Source organism: Helicoverpa armigera, chromosome 4, assembly GCF_030705265.1.
Source record: "Helicoverpa armigera isolate CAAS_96S chromosome 4, ASM3070526v1, whole genome shotgun sequence".
NCBI lineage: Eukaryota > Metazoa > Arthropoda > Insecta > Lepidoptera > Noctuidae > Helicoverpa > Helicoverpa armigera.
The window spans coordinates 11,099,183-11,120,037 of record NC_087123.1 but is presented as its reverse complement, the minus strand read 5'-3'; the positions used below and the strand labels follow the sequence as shown (position 1 = coordinate 11,120,037).

General features: G+C 35.0%; 1 protein-coding gene across 1 annotated transcript in view; it reads right to left on the bottom strand.

The window, feature by feature from the left end:
• Baldspot (baldspot) overlaps positions 1–20,527 on the bottom strand; it is a 56,982-nt gene extending 36,455 nt beyond the window's left edge. Inside the window, exon 1 of the mRNA XM_021332310.3 lies at positions 19,953–20,527. Coding sequence (XP_021187985.1) covers positions 19,953–20,146 — 194 coding nt within the window. The 5' untranslated portion in view covers positions 20,147–20,527. The remainder of the gene's footprint in view (positions 1–19,952) is intronic.
• Between the last annotated feature and the right edge of the window lie 328 nt (positions 20,528–20,855).

Here is a 20,855-nt window from a genome sequence, read left to right as displayed (position 1 = left end):
TACGGATAATTGATTAAAATTAATTATACAAGGTGATAAGTGACGATTGCTTGAACTGTCCGGTAAATCAGCCGACGGAATTAATTAGGGGTCATATTATTAGATAAGGTTGGTAAAGCAATAGTCATCATCGGGCTTTTCCTAGTTAGAAGTAAGTTGGGGCTGCTTCTCGATTTTATCCGGGGCAAACAACAGCAACTGTGTTTGAAATCGCTTTAGCTTTGTACACCAGAATACCTTGTATTTAGTCTTGTGCGGCTTCTACTGATCCAAAAGAATTGACTTTGGAAATATATTTTTGGGAGCCTCTAGCAATCTCTACGGTAAACAGACACATTTCAACCAATCCTCAGTATTGACCAAAATCAACTGTGAATTAATTATACGTTTGTTTACAAAAGCGAAAGTAATGGAACAATCCATTACGGAATGCGGAAATTAATTGACTACATAGTTTTGTTTTTATTTCATTGCCAAACAAAAATATTATGTTGTGAATTACGTACAAATTGGTAATGAAACATTATTCTAGAACAAATTGAAGCTACGCAGTATGTTAGAATTTCCCGGACTCGTTATAGGTGCGAAAATAATAAAGAAAAGGCTACAGAGCCTTAAATCATCCTAAACACTAATATTATGAAGGCAAAAGTTGTGTGTACTTTGAATCCGCCTGAAAGATTTTGATGAAACTTGGCAGTATCTTGAACTTCTTTAGAATCAGGGTGTGAAAAGAATTTCCCTCAGAAATCATGTGAAACTGCTGGCGCAAGCTAGTTATTTTTATGATATCGATTGTTCGGAAGATGAAAACTGTATTCCACGTAGCCAGTTTCTGGACCATCTCTTATAATTATTTACTTTTTAGATAATATGATAAACAAGCCCCGAAGATATGTAGGTCATAACATATACAAAGTTCTATTGATTAATGTACTTCTCTCTTTCATGTTTGGCATGACTTCAAGTTAGCTCTCGCTAGAATTCACGCAGGTTTATAAATAGTGTTAAAGGCGTATTGTAGTATCAGTATGTTAACATATTATTACTAAAGTACTAGTTATTAACCTTAGCTTTGTAGATGCTCTTATCAGATTTCAGAGTGACCTCTTGTCATGTGTTTGAGTTAAATGCACCTCATGACAGTTAATTGCGTAGATTTCTTTCATGGAATGTTTTTTAAATGGAAACAATTATATTTGGATTACGTATTTTGTAATTACGTAACTTGTAGGTGACACACGCATTTTATAGAATTATAAGTTAACACTGCAAATGATTAAGAGGACTAAACATATTTTTCGCAAAAATGGCACACAATAGGGTTACAGTACGAGAAAAAGTGGTCTTGCAGCTTGTAATATAAATCAAATGACTAATTGCGATGATAATAGATCAGATAGATAGTCATTAATCTGACCAGGTAAGTGAGTACGACGTAGATTCTACGTCATTAAGCGACCTTGTAGCAAATAAACTATAATTATTATGTACACAATACATTATGTATATTTGCGTGTACACACATTTAGTAAATTGCCATAATAAAACATGTAACATTTATTATGTACGTTCGTTCAACGTAACATGCGGAAAATTGCTGAAAACCTATTATTGTGTCCATGATCTTTACCTTAAGTACCAACCCTGAAGCGGTCGTGAACTTTTGACAGCTATGAATATTGTGATTTACTAGTACATACCGGCAGCGTAAAAAAGTTATAAATAACTCATGTGTACTTTTATATTGAATGAAAAACGTCACTTGGCTGTAGAAGGCATATACATTGTTGCATTTTGTAGTAGGTAAATGCATCTTTTCTAAAGCTTGCTTTCGCTGTCCACGAGCGTACCGAAGTACCTCTATGTCATCCAGAGCCTGTGTGTGTTTAGGTTCACAATATTGATTTTTTTTTTCCTTATTTAAAAAAAAGGTTGAATCCATCAAGATTATTCCCATTTGAACAAAATAATAAAACTCACAATTCATAACCGTTATAAAAACATGGGTCATTAGGTCAGTCAAGCGAGCTATTATACTTGAACTTGCTACATCTGTAATCAGTTGACCTGTCAATAGCTTCAGATAATAACCGTTTTCTGCCGATAACTGTTGAGAGGTGACACATCGCCACAATACGACAGGTGACAGGCAGCGAGATGAATTGATGATAGGTAATAATATGCAAATCTTTAGACCCACGAACAAAATAGAAGTGGAAAATCGTTCTATGAATTGAATGAAACGTTTTTTTCCTAAATAGTTTGTATTGCTGTGAAAAAGGGGTCAAACGACAGTTTTTTTTTTAATATTTTAAATCGTTTTTGAATGGTATACTTACGAAATAGTGCCTTTCGTATATGAGGCCAAAAAGTTCGCCCACGCTAATGATCTTGCCATACAAAAAATGGCGCAACCGAAAATTACCCAAAAAAGTGCTAAAGGTAATAAACCAGGGGCGTCGAAACAAAAAACTGGATGCCAAAAATTGCATTTAATTATGAGGTTCAAGATGGGTTATTCACCTTCGACATATTGTAATGAATCTTTATTTCGTAAAATCTCAAGGATACGATTTTAACGATGCCAATAACAGGTGTACCCTACTTCCTGATCTCCTTGTAACAAGGTTTTCTAGAAGGAAAACGTAATTGCCAAGTTAATAGTACATAATCGGTTTAAGGAAAATTCTAGTTAAATGTATAATATTATTTATTTAAGACGGCTGTTATTTGTATTTCTTAGATTTTGTAATGCAAGTCACGCACTCTTAAAGCATGTTGATATTTTAAAGTATGTGAATAATGTGTGGAACAGATTTTTATAGGCGTGTTATCACATTAAAATAACATCAAAAAATATTATCCCAGACTGACGCTTCCACGCTCTTCATGTCCGCACTATTTATGTATTTTATCAGCTCTTAGCAACAATAATTTTAGCTGATTTCACGTGCCGAACATTACCGTATAATTCACAACTCTCTCTGATCTCTGTGGTCAAAGTCCACCGTCCAATAGGCCAAAAGAGAACGCAGACTGAGAAGGTACGTTATACTGAAACGGGTTCAAAGTACAGTAGTGATTCAGTTAGTCAGTTTAATATTGTATGTAACCGTTACATCACACACGTGAAAAGCCGACCTCGGTTATCACAAAGATAGGCATTATCAACGTATGATGCCAAGTGGTGCGATTCTGATAAAATGGCAGACTGCCATTACATACGGCCCGTTGCGATGCAATAAATGTTTTAATCTAGTATTAATATGAGTTTTACATATTTATTGCTGAATAAGCCGATGTCCGGTTTTCGGTTTGATAGCGAAAGTCCCCGAGTTACAACAGATATATTGTATTTTTCGATTTGTCGGTAATTTTGTTCTTATTTTATTTTCTGATAGAGTATTTGAAAAATCATTGGTTTATTTATTTTTTGCAACATAAGCGTCATCGGCATATTTTATCTTGACTCAGTTTGACTTCAATCGAAATATAGTTTGAGTCATCCTGTTATTTTGTATTTAATTCTCCAATCACGTTTGAAGCACCTCATTCAAACGTCATTATTAATTAATTGTAAATACGTCATTACTGAAATAAAATTAACGACACATTTACAGCCTAAATACCGAAAAGAAATGCAATGTCGCCTGTTTACTATCTCGGGGAGATATCTAATCATTTTACTGATATGTTAACGAGAACTTCAGGAAAACGTGGAAGACAATATACATTTTTGCAATAAAAACATATTCCATTAACTTTACAGCGAAATATAGAGAAACGTAATATCTCCAGAAATTAGCCATATACAAGCATTAAGCAGGTATAACTTTAAACTTAATGAGTATGAGAATCATAACACCTCACTATCATTAAAGTAATACGACATAACACCTACTTACAAGCTTTGTAATGTGCTAATGATAAATTCAATTTTTAGCATCGCTTTTTGCCCCGACGACACGTAGGGGGAAAAACATATTAACAAGTACATAAAACATTATTCGTAGATAAACAACACCAAGTTCAGAATTTGCAATGAAACATTCGCAAAGCTATCTTATTTTCGCACAATAAGGTTTAAAAAAAACTAGACTACTTAAAACTTAGCTTTCACTTTCCTGCATCTGTCATTAACGTGATGCAATATGAAGTTTATCACTGCAACTATAAAGTTCATATTTGTTTACAAACGTGTATCGTATGATATGGCGTGTCATAATACGTCATCGGATTTAAGGCATTATGTAAACAATCAATATAATGGACGAAACACATTTTTTTGAATACAGGTTTTCAGTCACTGCGTAGGAAAGCTGTAACTTTCAATTCCAGGTCGAAGATTTAGAAGCCGCTCCAAATTATAGTGGTTGAGGAATACCAGGTATCCGAAGGCCACGTCAGAGTGGAGAAGAAAAATAAGGAAAGCTGACCCCAACATCATTTGGGAAACATAGCTGGAATGAGAAGCTGTTAGAAAATAACTGACTTAAAAGGACATGAAAGATGAGCCAAAAGACTTAGTAAGACTCGTTGAATATTAGATAAGGTTACATCTCAATTGCATCTCGTCCATTTCACAGATCTTCAGAAGAAAGATTTTAATGCAGCAAAAACAGTGCAATCAACCAGTTGGAGATTGCAGTTACTTTTCATATGATTTATGCCCTTGAGTTTGTTTCGGCGTTTCTTCTCAGGGATCAGTCAGTTAGGAAATGCCGACCTCAGCGTTCTTAAAATGACGTGTAAAAGTGATGTAATGTCCAACTTGCAAAATAAACGATTTCATTTCATTTCATTTCAGTGAATGTTTATGACCTGCAAACTATGTCAACATGTTTTGGTACAAAAATAACTTATTATTTTTGCCTTTATGTTATTGTGTAAACTTAGATAAGTGATACATATATACGACTGGACTTTGATACCGTGATTTCCGAAAGGCGGTCCATGACTTTCGCAGGCCTGTACCTATATATGTTGTGTTACACAAATGATTAACACGAATTGTGTAAACTTGGATAATACATTCGATTGGACTTTAACATCGTGATTTTCGACATTGCGAGAAAAGACGGTACCTGACTTTCGCAGGCCAAAGTCTCGTCATGTTGTGCTACACAAATTATTAAGTCTTATTGTGTAAACTTAGATTATATATTCGACTGGACTTTGACACCGTCATTTTCGACATTGCGAGAAAAGACGGTCCCTTACTTTTGCGGTCCAAAGTCTCTTTGTGCTAGACAAATTATTCTTAATGTTATTGTGCAAACTTAGATAATATGTAGCTGTATTGGACCGGACTTTGACAACGTGATTTTCGCCACAGCATGAAAAGACGGTCCGTAACTTTTGCGGACCAAACTCCATTTTTTAAGCAGCAGTATCGAACTTTGGATTTTATTATGCAATAAAAAGTTAATGTATATTATTAGCCCAAATACATATTGACAAATACATATATTACCTACATAGTATACAACGTTTACAATTTTGTCTATGATGCAGTCATGTAGTTGCTACTTACCCAACGAATTGGCTTTGTTACAACAATTTATTTCCGATGACAAACGATTCAGTCGTCATATTTATAATTTATAGGCAAATTAACATATAACTACTCGCCTCAATGTTTCATGAAGCTTTAAGAGAAATCAGTTAATGATTTCATCACTTGCATGTAAAAGGATTCCGAAACTAAGCCCATTATTATAGTACCACAACCATCTAGGAGTCGAACCCAAAAGCTGATGCTTAACCAAAGAAAAGTACGATGTCTTGTGGCCTAAGAAGTCTTCTTCACACATTGAGAACCATGGTCAAAATAATATCGTTAAGTTTAATACATGAATGTTCTATAATAAAAATAAACAAATGAATGTGCGAATCTCAAGTGTACTTGTTTTATTAACGGTATTTATAATAACGGCACACATTTATTATGCTTATATTTAGAGAAACCGGATTGTTATTAGAGTTATTACAGTTCAACTAGCAACAAAAATAATGTTCACTAATATTTATTATTGTTTTTATGGTGTCTAGTTGTCGACGTCATAAGTTTAGCACTTGGCAACTAGAAAAGTTATTTAAAAGTCGAAATGGATATTTAATTTTAAACCTGTATTTTACACATTATATTTTAAAATAAACTAAATCTATATCTAGATCTTTAAAACTTGTGTTCGATGATATTTTCTCTATTATTTTTTTATGGCACCCAATAAAATTGCTGCCTTAAGAACCATAAGAATCCGTGTCCCATTCAGCGTATAAATCACTGTCTTGAACCCAAGGAAACCGTTCATCCCATAATACATCATCTATATTTTCAAAGGAAGACATGTACTCCCAAAACTTTGCGCAAAACTGTCGCCATAGCGTACCTTAATTCAGCCGGTGCAATTTTAAAAACTTCTCGAAAAGTTCCAAGGCTCATCGCACTTTCGGCAAGCAATTTCAATAAATTGACAATGGAGTAAAAAGTGAGCATTTCACTCATAATTGTTACCTTCACAAATTACAGAGAGAACTCGCCTTGATTGAACCACTTTTTCCTTGAGGTTGTTGACCGATAATTAACCGTTGAAAAACTACAGCTACACGTAGTATTATAAGTTTTCGTTCAAGGTTCAAGGTTTCAGTTTATGGGGAGATTTTTCTATGCAACACCAAGGAAAATAAATGTAGCAGGTGCCTTATTAAATCTGTCTTTAAAGCTATTTGCCTTTTTACTAATAAAAGAACTGGTTTTAAAATGAATTTTATTACCGAAATACTAATGATAGACAATTAACACGTGAGAATATCACGTTTTATTTTCTTGTTTCACAGTAGGTATAGAAAATTACTGCTAACTATATTGTTTTATATGATTTACCTAAATGTGTAAACGTGAGGCTGTATCTCACGTGCATTGATAAGTTATCTCTTCAAGTTTTGAGGTTACAATTTGGTACGTTTCCGCTAAATGACACCTACTTTCAAATATTCTGATTTGTCTACCTACTAGTTACTACTAGGTATTATATTCGCCGCCTACAAATAATTTACATTAATTAATTACCATTACTATTGACTGTCGTAAACAAATATCAGCTACAAGAATAATATCACGCGAATAAAATTGAAAATGGTAAACCTCGAAATATTAACAAGCGGGTAGAAAATCAATACAAACGCCACTAAACAAATAACACTTCTAAACAGCTAACAGTCAGCATTATTCGCATTTTCTCGCGAACAATAAACTTTTGGATACTGTTCAACAATCCTCCATTTAAAATGAATTTCGCAGAAGCGGGTAGCCAGAAAACGGTTGCGGTTTCCCACCCCTCGGCCTTGATACCGTTTATCTCGATGTTCAAAACATCTGGAGTTTATTTCGATACAATAAACTTCTTTGTAGGTAAAATACGTTTGTATTTCAGATTTCAGAAGAAATTGGACCCGAAATCGGATTTGCAATAAATCCGGTCCTCAGATATGATCAATTTCATAAATAAGAAAGGCTTGTGTTTAAACACCACCCAAAAAAGTACCTATTTTACTACCAAAAAAATTCTAAACGGTTACCAAAATGGATAAATGGTCACCAAATAACGTTTCCAAAAATATTATTAAATAAAACCATTTTTTCGTATTATTGACTACTAAAAAAATATATGGACGCCTTTAAAATACACTTTAGACCTAATATTATATATTGTCACTACTTAGATGTTACCAATTATGTAATACCATGACTCCTAATTTGGTCATTTTTGTTAGGCTAAAAAAGCTAACGATCGCTAGAATATTTCCCAAATACCAATTAATATACTGGGGTTCCCAAACGTACGTCGCTTATTTACTGTTGTATGAATTTGAGTGTAACTCAGTACGTTTAAAATGTAAGTACGCAACATGCAGCAAGCATGGCTTCTGTCACGGCTCCGGCGCTGCGGGGCTCCGGCGGTCCCATGCGAGCTTATCGTCGCAGATGGTTTTCACGCTCACCACCGCAGCTTCGGCTTGCTGGCCGGCGGAGCCGGCCAGCCTCAGCCGCGGCGGCGAGCGCTGAAACTACCTGCGCCTCAGCTCGCAGGCCGCCTCGCCCCTCCGCGCCTACGCGGTTTTGAATTGCACTCTAGGGGTAGGGCAGACAAGACTACGTGGAGTCGGTTTTGCAGCGATTCGTTTTCGTCACTAACTTTGATTTTTGGTAGTAATATTAATCTTTTAGTTGGATAGAATTTGGTGACCATTAATCCATTTTGGGAACCAAAAATAATATTTGTGCGAGATTTGCGATTTTTCTGATGTTATTTTATTTTTTTTTAATCATAAAATTATATACTTTAGTGCCCTTTTAATAAAGTCAATTTATTTTTTTTGGAGTTGTTTATTTTATTTGGTGCCTCAGCTTAGAGTCTTAAAAATATTTTTGGTGACCGCCTAAATTATACCCAATAAGAAATCTGACAGGAGTGTCTTATGTATTCTAAGATTTGCTTATCAAAGATAATCCTTAGTGTTCAAGTAATCTGAGACAGTCAAACGAGATAAAAAAAATAATAAAAATATAAAAAGCAAAGAATAATAAAAATGCCTACATTAGGGTGTCCCAAGACATAAGGGGGATTTTTTTTTTCTCGAATTCAAATACGCATACCCTCTAATTTTTTTCGGCTTGACCTCATTATCTCCTATAATAAATATTATCTCGATCAGAGAGTGGTAACCCGTGCCGACTTAATGCCAAAGTGTTCACATGAAAATTTGTACTGACTTACTATGGAGAAAGGACAATGCTCAAAAAAAACCCAAGCCCGGCGCAAACGAAAAGTAACTCAAATTATAGGTAATAATAAGTAATGAAATACTGCATAGGAGGCATCATCGAAATCAATGGCTAAATGTATGAAATTGCTATTTGATTTTTTAAAGGGGTAACATGAGCAGCTGGGGCTTATAGTTTAATTAAAGTGCTATCTGAAACAACAAACAAGTAATATGGCAAGTAATAAGCTTCTCCAAAAAGATAAATCAATACCGAAGTACAGGCTGCAGCGACCACGTCATCGCGTCATGAGCGTTTTACATTACTTAGGGTGGGCTAGACATGAGGAACAGTTCGCGCATCCCGCAACATTTTTGGATCTCGTCGTGTTAGAAATAAAGAATCGATGACTTTTAAGCGTTATTATTAAAATGAAAAGTACATTCATATCCTGTTTTAGTTCTATCATCCTATTATCTTGTAAAAGTAGGTAGAATAGTGGAGAAGTTGCTATAAACATGTCATTATGTACACTCTTAAACCACAACTGTATCTGTTTGCTGTTCCTTTTACTAATACATTATGTTACCTCTAAAATCTTGAGTAGCAATGTACCGCAGATGTTAAAATTCGAATAGCAATTTCACACATATAGCCACTGATTTCGATAATGCCCCCTATGTAATATTTAATTACATATGTTTACCTATATTTTGAGTTACATTTCTTTTGCGCCGGGCCTGGGTTTTTTTCTCATACTTCATGAGCATTGTCCTTTAGATCTTAATTATTTTTACTAAAAATAAACCTCGAATGCATCCAAATAATGTTTTATCTTCTCATATACATTGAAAAATAATATCATTGTTAAAATTTTCATTTTAAAGTAGTTTTTTTTTACAGTCAGGATAAATTTTCCGATGTTCTAGGACGGTACCTAACAATAATTGTTTTTGTTCCTCATCTACTGTGATTAATCAATAAAAGTCTTGCATGAACTTCACCGATCTTTCGGCCACATCGTTCACTAACTCTCAGTGCTGAAAATTTGGTTTCTTGATACGAAGCATTATTTGACTAGAAGGTAGGACACATTCATGTAGAAAACTGTCATTAATTTTAAGGCGATCGATCAAAGAACTCGCTTTTTACTGAAATGTAGTTAAAGGTGATTTTGTCATACAACGTACAGCAAAGATCTTCTTTTGAAAAAAAAAAAATAACCAAAGACAAAATAACCCCTGAAAAACGATACATCCAATCGTTTTTCAAGAGTTATTTCCTCTTCGCTCCTCTGAGGCGCGTGCTTTCTGTAACTCGCGCTAACTATTAGGCAGGCTGCTCTCCTGGCTGTCATTTAACATCTTGGACAGTCGTTTCGGGTAGTCAGAAGCCAATAAGTCTGACACTAGTCTTATCAAAGGGGTATTGGGTAGCTGGGTAACTGGGTTGAGAAGTCAGATAGGCAATCGCTCCTTGTAAAACTTTAGTACTCAGCTGAATCCGGCAAGACTGGAAGCCGACCCCAACATAGTTGGGAAAAGGCTCGGGACATGATGATTTATTCTTATTAATCAAAATCAAACAAATTACATATCTAAGTTGCTGAAAAAGTCGTGATGGCGTTGCTTAAAAACGTCTTTGTGTCTTTTGTCCCTCCAAACTTGATACAAGGTGACGAGTTTCGTCACACAATTAGGCAAAGATTGGAATACGCGCCTTTTCCGAGTAGATAATGCATTCGCGAATAGTAAGATTTACGTTTTCATTCACAAATAAATTAATTTCCCGAATATCACTACATAGGTAGTATACAACAAAGTCGCTTTTTCTGTCCCCGTGTCCCGTTGTAAGCTTACCTAATTCTTCAAAACTACGCAACCGATTTTCATGCGGTTTTCTCTAATAGATAGAGTGATTAAAGAGTAAGGTTTACATGTATAATAACAAACATTAAATAGTGGAGAAATACTGTTATTCCGTGCGAAGCCGGAGCGGGTCGCTAGTTGTACAATGAAACTGCCAGTACTTGTCCATTAGACGGAAGTTTTGAGCCCGTCATTTGATGCTTTAGGTCCCCTAATTAAAAATATACCCTTTTTATAACTGCGTAAGTCTAGTGACATGTTGGCTGTTTGAAAAAAATTATTCGATCTATAAATAACAAGAAATCACAAGCACATCGCGTTAGTCTTAGAGAGCAAGTATGACATACATTCAAATGTAAGTCGGCACGGGTTACCGTGGTCCTACCATCATAAAATTTTATTTATAATAGTTTTGGACCAAAAGGAAAAAAATAGGAGGGTATGCGTTAAAAAAAAATGATTTTGATTTTTTTGGGACACTCTAGCCTACATGAACCAGTTCCATATTCAAATTAAAACAACCAATGAACGTGACCGTCTAGTTTGCCTTTTCATTTAATTTTAAAATCAACAGCAACTGGAAATTAAGTTATTCATATTCTGTAGAACTAGTGGGTACATATTAAACATAAATCTAATATTTACTGTACTCATTAGCGTGTTTGCACGCGTCCCTGAATGAAAAACAAATATGGGTCAAGCAGAATAATACATGATTTGTATATGATTTGATTCCTGTCTCTCTCGAAATCGTTGGACGAAGCAGGACAGCCCACAGCTTTAATATAGCAAATTAATGTGGGCACCTAATCGTCGATAAGTCGTTAGCTAATGAATGTCAATATCGATGACTATATTGGCCCTGGAATGGGGTGAATGACCTGATTAACTCTAATCCGGGCAAGTTCTAATCCGATTAATATCAAGTGTTTGTTGTGGAGGGTCCACGGGTCACTGCATAACCTCTGTATTCGAGTAAAACTGGCTTCACTTTTGGTCTGCGTAGAAAATAATTGGGATTCAGATCATAAAACTTGATGTTCGTAATTATTAAGCCAAAAACAAAAATAATAATTAGACAGGCCACGATAAAATTCAAGTTCTAGAAATTACAGATAAAATTTTGGTAACTAGTATTATGAAAATCGCTAGTAAAATAAACCCCATTTAAGCACATAAATGAAAATCGCAGACCCATTTATAACACTCAACTACTAAGGTCAAAGACCACTGACGTCAAATCGACAAATTGCTAAACAAATTGAATGTAATTCCAGCGTGAAAATAATTCCAATTAAATTCCAGTTGTAATTGTACCCATTAACTGTTCAGACATATTTTAAGAACATTTTAATACGCACTTATGAATTTTAGAACCAAATTGTTTAAGATCAATTTTTGCTTGTGACGCAAAAGAATTATGATACATTTTTTGCCTATTACAGTTCTGGGCAGTTTTCAAAAAACTGCTACCCAGTTAACGACATGAATAAAACATTTTGTGATAGTTAAAAACCTATTTACTTGGCGTTTACTTCCATATTTTATTTGGAAGTAGAGATTTCAATATTTCAGAAGTGGTTTGTTGATTTCACTATCGGAATTCCGAGGTAATTAAGTGCTGTATTTGGTCGAACCAATTAGATCCCGGTATAAGTTCTTTCATACTTTTGCCTTATCTTGATTTTTAATTAATACGTTGACACAAGTATCAATTAAAATATTCGGAATGATTTAGCCAAATCTCTAAAACTTACTAATTTCACTACTTCAATTTTTGGAGCGTGAACTGACTGTAACGCGTTACTAATTGCCCCTTAATTAAAATAAATTATTATTTAACAAACCAATTTGTTTCTGAGCAATCTTAGAAGACGGTTAACATTCTTCAAGTCTAGGCGAGAATTCAGGCGTGTAAAAATAACTTCTTGAAATATCTAAAATCGATATCTGCCTACACAAAGTCCGCCGAAACTCGGTGAATACAAAATTAAATACACACGAACAATGAATGGCATGGCCAAACTCGTCTTGAATGCACACGAATGAACTTCTGGGAACTGACGTCATAGTTAATGAAAAATGTTGCATTCTACTTGCTTCAAACCATTACTATTTATCTTGATGATTAATGCTCCTCCATTCTGGCCATTACGTAATATGACTACTGAAAAAAATATTTCTATGACAGTTTCAAGGTTCATACAATCTTTCACCATTATGAAATTATGGTATCCACTCGGGGGTGATAAATGCCAAAAAAGTTAAAACATTACAAATAATGATGTCATTGAGAAAAGAAACTCGTTTTCGAGAGGCTTAGCTCACAATTGAGGTCCACTCGACACCACCACACTTCAGCGTAAGAATCTGTTAGCATTGTTTGTTCCACAAGTGCATTGTAAACGTACTCTCGTTAAAATGTTCAAGTATTATCTAAATAGGAATATTGTGCGGCGTCGGAGCAATAAAAACATTGTTTACGTTGGTCGAATTGCTTGCCTACTCAACCATAGTGGCGACTCCCAATATGATGTCAATGTCAGCTCATAAAGAAAACATAAGAGGTCCGATTTCTCGTAAATCAACTTTGGTATTACTCTAGTTATCTTTCGATCCATCTTCATTGCTTACAACATATATTTTTCCAGCCTTTCAGTACTTGGTACATTTGGGAGAACGAACCGACTTCGAAGTTTCATTTATGAGAATTATTACTGGTTCCAAACTGATTTATGAAAATAAATCTTGGTTCAAATCCAATTACCCTGAGTACTCCAATAAGGTTAAATTAAAGTTCAATAGGTCTCGCTTTCATCAGATTACGTCACAAATGTACCATTTAAGTGGAGTATCTCGTAGTTAGCGTAATGCAACATTGAACGCACCGAGTTATGCGTTCTAAGCCTACGGATTACACTGAAAATAGACGACATACACCTTGACCCACATGTTACTGTTTTATAGTATTATTACAAGCAATCTATGACTTGAAAAATAAACTGTTACAACTGTCACCGTCAATATTGCTTGTGAAATTGGCAAGCGGCAACATTGAACCGTCTAGGAAAATATAGGACAATACTTTCTTAAATGCAAAGTTATTCAATATTCTTGCGAGCATCATATGAGGCTCGGACCACATGCAACGTCATACATAACAGTGTAAGTGAGACCAGTATTCACTGTGTTAAACTTTCACTTAATTGCTGACGAACGAAAGCGATACTTCGAAAAAGTTGCTCCCAAAAATAAAACCGTAGTTGTGTAAAATCATGAAAATGGGCAATATGAATGAGTGGAAAATGCAATGTGGCTGTGAAAACGGTTTTATTCATGAAAGCGTGCCAAACTGAGTTACGTAACGTTGCAGATCAGATGCGGAGTTTCATTCATGAGATACACCCCGGTGCCACCCCACCCGCCAGGCATCCGAGCGTCCCGGTCACCCACGCCCCACCATAATACAGTTTGTAAACATATAAGAAATTAGATAACCAAATATACTTATTACGAAAACGAATTTATGTTTACGTAATCACAAACACACGCTCCTAATCTAGACTGTATGAAAGTCAATTTCAAAGAGAACGCGTCGCTTATTTAAGATTTTAATCAAAATCTCTTTGAAAATGCAGCTGCACAACTAAATTGAGTTGATATTTTTAGTTGGCGTTATAAAAGTGCAAGTATTTAATGTCGTATACATAACACGGACGGTCCTGTACATTTCCACAGCTAAATATGGATTTCCCCTATAATTACGAGGCTTGGCAGACCGGTTGATGGTCGACCATTATGAAGATACATGTAAATCTTCATTACCTGTATCCATTAGTCCCACACGAGTGTTAGCGGGTTAGCTAGTGAGCTTCATTCTAGCTAAGCACAAAATCGCGAAGAATTTGGACATGGAACGAGTATAATAAATAATAGATACTCGTTCTTTTACATAACATTTATTGTCTTTGGACATCGGTCATAGTGAAAGTTAAAATATACACAGTTCGATTCGGACATGTATTGTACGTCAATCGATTCTTGGAATTACTATGCAATTTCTGATTATGACGTAAATCTATATTAGCTTTAACTAGGTATATTTGTTGCAAACAATAACGAGCACTTTGTTATGAATATTTATTGATTTTTTTGAAGGCATTTTCATTGTTTACATGCACAATTATTTCGTCATTTGTAGTTTTACGTGTGATTGCTCAGTGTTTTATTACCATTCAATACCCAACAATTTTTTACAAAATTTTGTCAATATTTTAAATGACGATATCTGTTATTTTTTTAAACTCACAGATAGATTTATTTACACCAAATACATACGATTACAAAACTCGTATCGGACATAACATGCAGGCCCGCCGCTAGCTGTTTGTTCGCCCGCGTGCGAAACCGATTATGCCGCCCTACGACTACATATTATACTGGGTTTTGTCAAAAAATATATAAGGGGGGGGGGGGTCCAGGGGGTCCGGACCCACCCGCCCATTCATATCCATTTTACTTGTCCAACAGAAAAAAATATGTAGGTACATGCACCGCTCTGATTGCAGAAAATGCACTTCCTTTTGGATACATAAATATTGCAATAGGTACATAACATATATTACACATAACTTTTTATTTACTTGAAATGCTCAAGTCTTAGAGTAACCTAAGAAGTCCTGGGTTAGCCCATAAGCAGACTAAGCAATTGCTTAGGGCATCAATGCAGTGCAATCATTACCCAAGTGGCCCCTATGTATTGAAAGATTGTGATTAATGGGTAGGTACCAACATAATGTATATCAAAGTGATTAGAACAGATTATAGGTAACTTAAACTAACGAACTTAAATTATCTACAGCAATGTTTAATTTCAGTAAAATATTTTATTAATGGTTTTTTGTGGGTTTCCCGTTGAAAAAATCAACGCATGAGACATATTTCATTTGTAAGGAAGCGCGAGCGAAGCGAGCGCGAAATTTATTTAGTCTATGGACACAAAACAAATAAAAACCACTGTAAATTAACAAAGCAAAGTCAAAAAGTAAGATATGCACAGAAATGAAGTGCAAATGTACATGAAGTCGCGAGCGAAGCGAGCGCGATTTTTTTCTTAGAGTTTTCATGAAGTAAACATACCATAAAAAGCCAAAGTGAACAAAAAGCTATAACGGACGTGCGCGAAAAATGATTTTTCGGAATTGAAGGCCTCAACAATTAAACAAAGATAAATTGCGATCAGTGCAATGAAGTGCAAATGTACATGAAGTCGCGAGCGAAGCGAGCGCGATTTTTTTCTTAGAGTTTTCATGAAGTAAACATACCATAAAAAGCCAAAGTGAACAAAAAGCTATAACGGACGTGCGAGAAAAATGATTTTTCGGAATTGAAGGCCTCAACAATTAAACAAAGATAAATTGCGATCAGTGCAGTTGGTGAATGCAAAAACACGTGAATGTGTCTTCTGATTGCGCGAACGAAGCGAGCGCGAAATTTTTTGTAATATTTTAGAACTCAAAACAAAAATTAGTTAAAATTTTGCCCAAACGTACATAACTCTTTGAGTTTTGGATCACTAAAAGTCCTAAACATATATAGTAAAAAGCGACTGTGAAGTGAAGAAGCCGCGAGCGAAGGGAGCGCGAATTTTTTTGAGTATTGGGACATTAAAAGTAGCTATATTGATAAAAAATTGAAGCGTAAAGTAAGGAAACCGCGAGCGAAGCGAGCGCGAAAATTTTTGAGTTTTGGGACATAAAAGTAGTGTTTCTTCGATAATTTCTCAAATTTAACGCCGAATTAAACACAAATTCGCCTTGGGCGCCCCTGAGCCCGCGGCGCCCGGGTTATTCGCACACGCTGCACCATAGGTTAAGATGGCCCTGATGCTATCCATTCATTTGGATACAGTTCTTGTAAGATGCAATCTTTGATGAAATTTAAAACAGAAATAGGAGTAACATACTGATCAAGGATAGGTTGGGGGCGCCTGCGGCGCCCCTTATATCCGGCGCCCTGGGCCGTCGCCCAACCGCGCCCAACCCAAAACCGCTACTGACTGCGATATCTGAAATGGAGGCGCGAGCGCAGCTAGCGCGAATTTTTTTGGGGATGCAAAGGATGAACCCATCAAAATTGATAGGGGACGACAAAAGCGAGGGCGGTTTTTCTGAAATTTTATTGCTAATCTACTCATCTATTTTTAGTAAAAATATTTTTATTACGTAATTATGGTTTAATTTTGCCGCCCCCTAAATAGTGTCGCCCAGGGCATTTGCCCCCCCTGCTCTTTCCCCCCACGCTACGCCAATTGTTGATCTCAAATCGTTTGTAATTATTTTTAATTTTGAAAATGATCAACAGATGTAACTAAAACCGGCAGTGTAAGTAATATTCTTAGCGCTATTGCTGTGTTTGGAAATATTGAAATCAAATAATTGGTAAAAAGATATTGTTTTTTTTTAATATAACGTGATAAGTCGCTCGATTTGCCGCCCCCTAGGATGTGCCGCCCGCGTGCGGTGCACGCGCTGCACGCCCGCTTACGGCGGGCCTGATAACATGTAACAAACATGACATAAGAAGCAACATTTTATCTTCCTGACTTTACAAGTCAGCGGTTCAACGGGTCAGTAATTTTATTAAACAAATGATAATTTTCAGCACATGATCCACGTGTGGTAATTGACACTTAACTTTTTATGGATAAGATATAAAGGTTAACCTATTCATCAGAAATTATATCGATAAAACATTTATCTGGCCAGGTATTTGCATTTTAATTTCAACTTACAAACCAAGAAGATGACGATTATTTTGTGAAAGATCAAATACTAGCTATTCTTGAATTGCAAATTGCACAGCGAAAATTTTAAGGAACCGTTGTTTACATCTAAAAACTAAAAAGAAATTACCGTTATGTTTGCATAACTGTACTGCCTGAGTCTATTCAAATGACAACGTTGAGATTGACGATGATTTAAGGCTAGGTACCTTCATACTGACAGACTTTATAAGGTGTAATGTAACATGTTACACGGCAAGCATTCTTGTGGTCAGCGTGCAATGTACCGCTCGATACTAACTGGCTGCATGAATGCTCGCAATGTAGCATGTTACATTATGTATCGTAGGCGTTCGTAACGTTGGTCAGTACACGGCTTTAGATTCAAAGACTAAACACACAAGACATTAGTATACAAAATGGCACGTAGTTGAATATTAATTTTGGCAGTATTTAAGTACTTTAGCATAAATACCTACTTAACAATATATGTGATTTGGTTAAAAATGTAAATCGTAGATTTTTGGATTGAATTAGGTGGATTATTATAGAGATTTAAGTAGCCAATTCGTTTGGTATCTTTGTTACCTAAAGTTTACAAAGTGCATAAGTATGACGTCAGAATAAGCCGAACTCGGTGTTCTGAAATGTCAAATTATTAACTTCTTAGAATGAGAATATACCTAAAACCTACTTCTGAGTATTTTTTCCGATTGATCTGCCTTTCGTGGAATTCTGGTATTCTTATATATGAAATGAACTAATATTGAACGGGGCAGGGGAAGAACTACATATACCTATAAAAGTTCCAATATCTTTCGACGTAGATATCATTCAAGTAGTAATTCTATTTCCTAGATTGCAATAGTATGTTGACATCAGCGCATTTTGCAATTGTGTATCAAACCATTGTTTATTTAATTAGTCAAATGAACCTCCATTTTTTACTTCATTGTTTCTGATTTTTCATGACTAAGAGGCAATTTAAATAAGAATTATGGATGCATGCTTTAATTCACAATGAATGGGCTAGATATTGAAATAGTAGCTGACTTTATAGTCAAGCAGATTCATTATTTTTTGAGCAAAAAGAAGTCCATTTTGATTACGCATTCAGATCAATATTTTTGTCACTGAGGATCAACCTACGTTTTACGTTACTACGTTTTCGGTTCAGGATACTTCAGATAAATTTTGTATTCCATTTAAAGTATCAACTGAGGTATATTTTGTATTAAGGAAATTGTAGGACATCTTTTAACAGACCAAATGATATGATATGGTGTCCCAATATTCATATTATCATAGAGTAGTACTGATACTATTGAGCTTTAGATAAACGTGAGTGAATCATAGCTTACAATTTGGTAAACAAAGGTCATAGATTATTTTTAACATCAGAATAGAAAAATGATTCATAGATTATTAGATATCAATGAAATAATATTTTAGTTGAAGAATTCTATAAAGCAAGGTCTTCTTAAAAAACATTGAATAGAAACTATAAACAGCAAAAAAGTTTGTATTTAAAAACTTTTTGTTGTTATTTCAAAATAGCTTTGATAATGAAATATTTTTTACTAGTTTACCCATAGATGATCTCGGTTGTTGTTTTTAGTAATAACCATTAAAAATATTAACAAAAACTTATTTTTAAAGCAAATTGAGACAAAATACACTTATAGTTTTTGTTTCTTTAATCGTTTTTCTATTGTAATACTAATTAACATACATAATTAATGAGAAATAAGTTTTACCGTTGTTGTTAAGAAAGTAGTAATGTAAAGATTTTAATACTAAGCCAACTTTGAGATTTATCATGAAATAAAACAGGAATTTTATAAAACACTGATTTTACTTAGAATTATAATCAATTGTTATGTTAATAAACTAAACATTGAAATATTGGCATGGTTACCATACAGCCATGACTTACAATTTGAGTAAATTGATAATTTTATATGAATGTACAAGTGTCCATGTAACATGTTCAACAATAATCATGCAACTGGTTTTTCTAATGCGTTTATTGTAATAAATAAATAAGATGATAAATAGGCTATAATTCAATTTTTGAATGTATTTCATAACAGACAACATTATGTTTTGTGCGCTATGGAGATTCTACTAGTAACATGTTTAAAACCACTCCTAGTTATGTGAAGCATAAGGATAATTTGTTACACCTACATGTATCCACATTGTTTTAAATTTAATTGAAAACAGCAGAACAAACTACAGATGTTTTTAAAATTGGCTTCATTTTAGAAAGTTCTATTACTCACTCTGAGCTACATGAACACTAATAAGCTATTTATAACCATTCACAACATTTTTAATTATAAAAATGACTAATTCCAGATAAGGAAATGAGAAATGTTATCAGAATTAACAAGCTGTGTACCTACATTACAAGCCCACATGTGTTCTTGTAACAGATTACATTATTTCCTGTATTACGTCAATTAATTGACGCCAGTGGGCTACTGGAACACTGAACTTGGGATCAAAGGAAGCATGAGGTACGTACCTGGGTCGGTTCTGCATGTAGTATTGACCGCCGAAAATGAACGCCATATACACTCCAACGTAGTAAAACGCCACAGTCCAATTTTCGGTCATCCATTTCCGATAGTCGGTATGAATAAATTCATTTTCAAATTCGAAAATGTACGAGTAATTCGGCGTTATATCGTACGCGTATGCCATCACCGGGGACTCCATTTCTTTTCTAACAGCTCAGTCTGAACACCGGTCACGAGACGAGGGCGCGCACAGTCCTTAAACTTCTATAATGTTGCACTGATCATCACACGAGACTTTTAACCTAAAATTGAATAACAGGATACCGCTGTATCGTTATATCACAGATGACTAAAAATGTCAATATTCCGAAGGGGCGGCAAGGCGTGCTACCTTTCAGACACTAATTTCGATAATGATCACGGAATGTCCTCGGTTTTACTATTTATTCGCAGTGACGAGGCGTCGGCTCGAGCCCGAACTTCTTTGACTCGTCACAGCGGCAAGAGGAAAAGATGAATGAACTCGTTTCACGCCACGCCGTTTGTCGCTGTCGCCTTCATTTTCTATTTGACAGACGAAACCCACCCGCCCGCTCTGCAGTGTTGTCAGATACTAGAAATTAAAATGATAGAATTTTTTTCATAGAAGCTTAAATCTAATAGGAAAAATAAGTCAGTATCGAATCGAATTATACAGCATGCGTTTGTTTAGCTTTGTCAAATTATAAAATATAAATGAATATTTTGTAAATTGATTATTTTTGATAATAGCTGCCGCTAGCGGTTCCATCCAAAGTGGCATATCTATTATATATGCCAGCAGTTTCATTAGCATCCCATGGGACCCTCTGTATAAATCCCGATAAAAATGCTTTATTACAAAAAGATGGGGTTGTTTTTGGTAAATT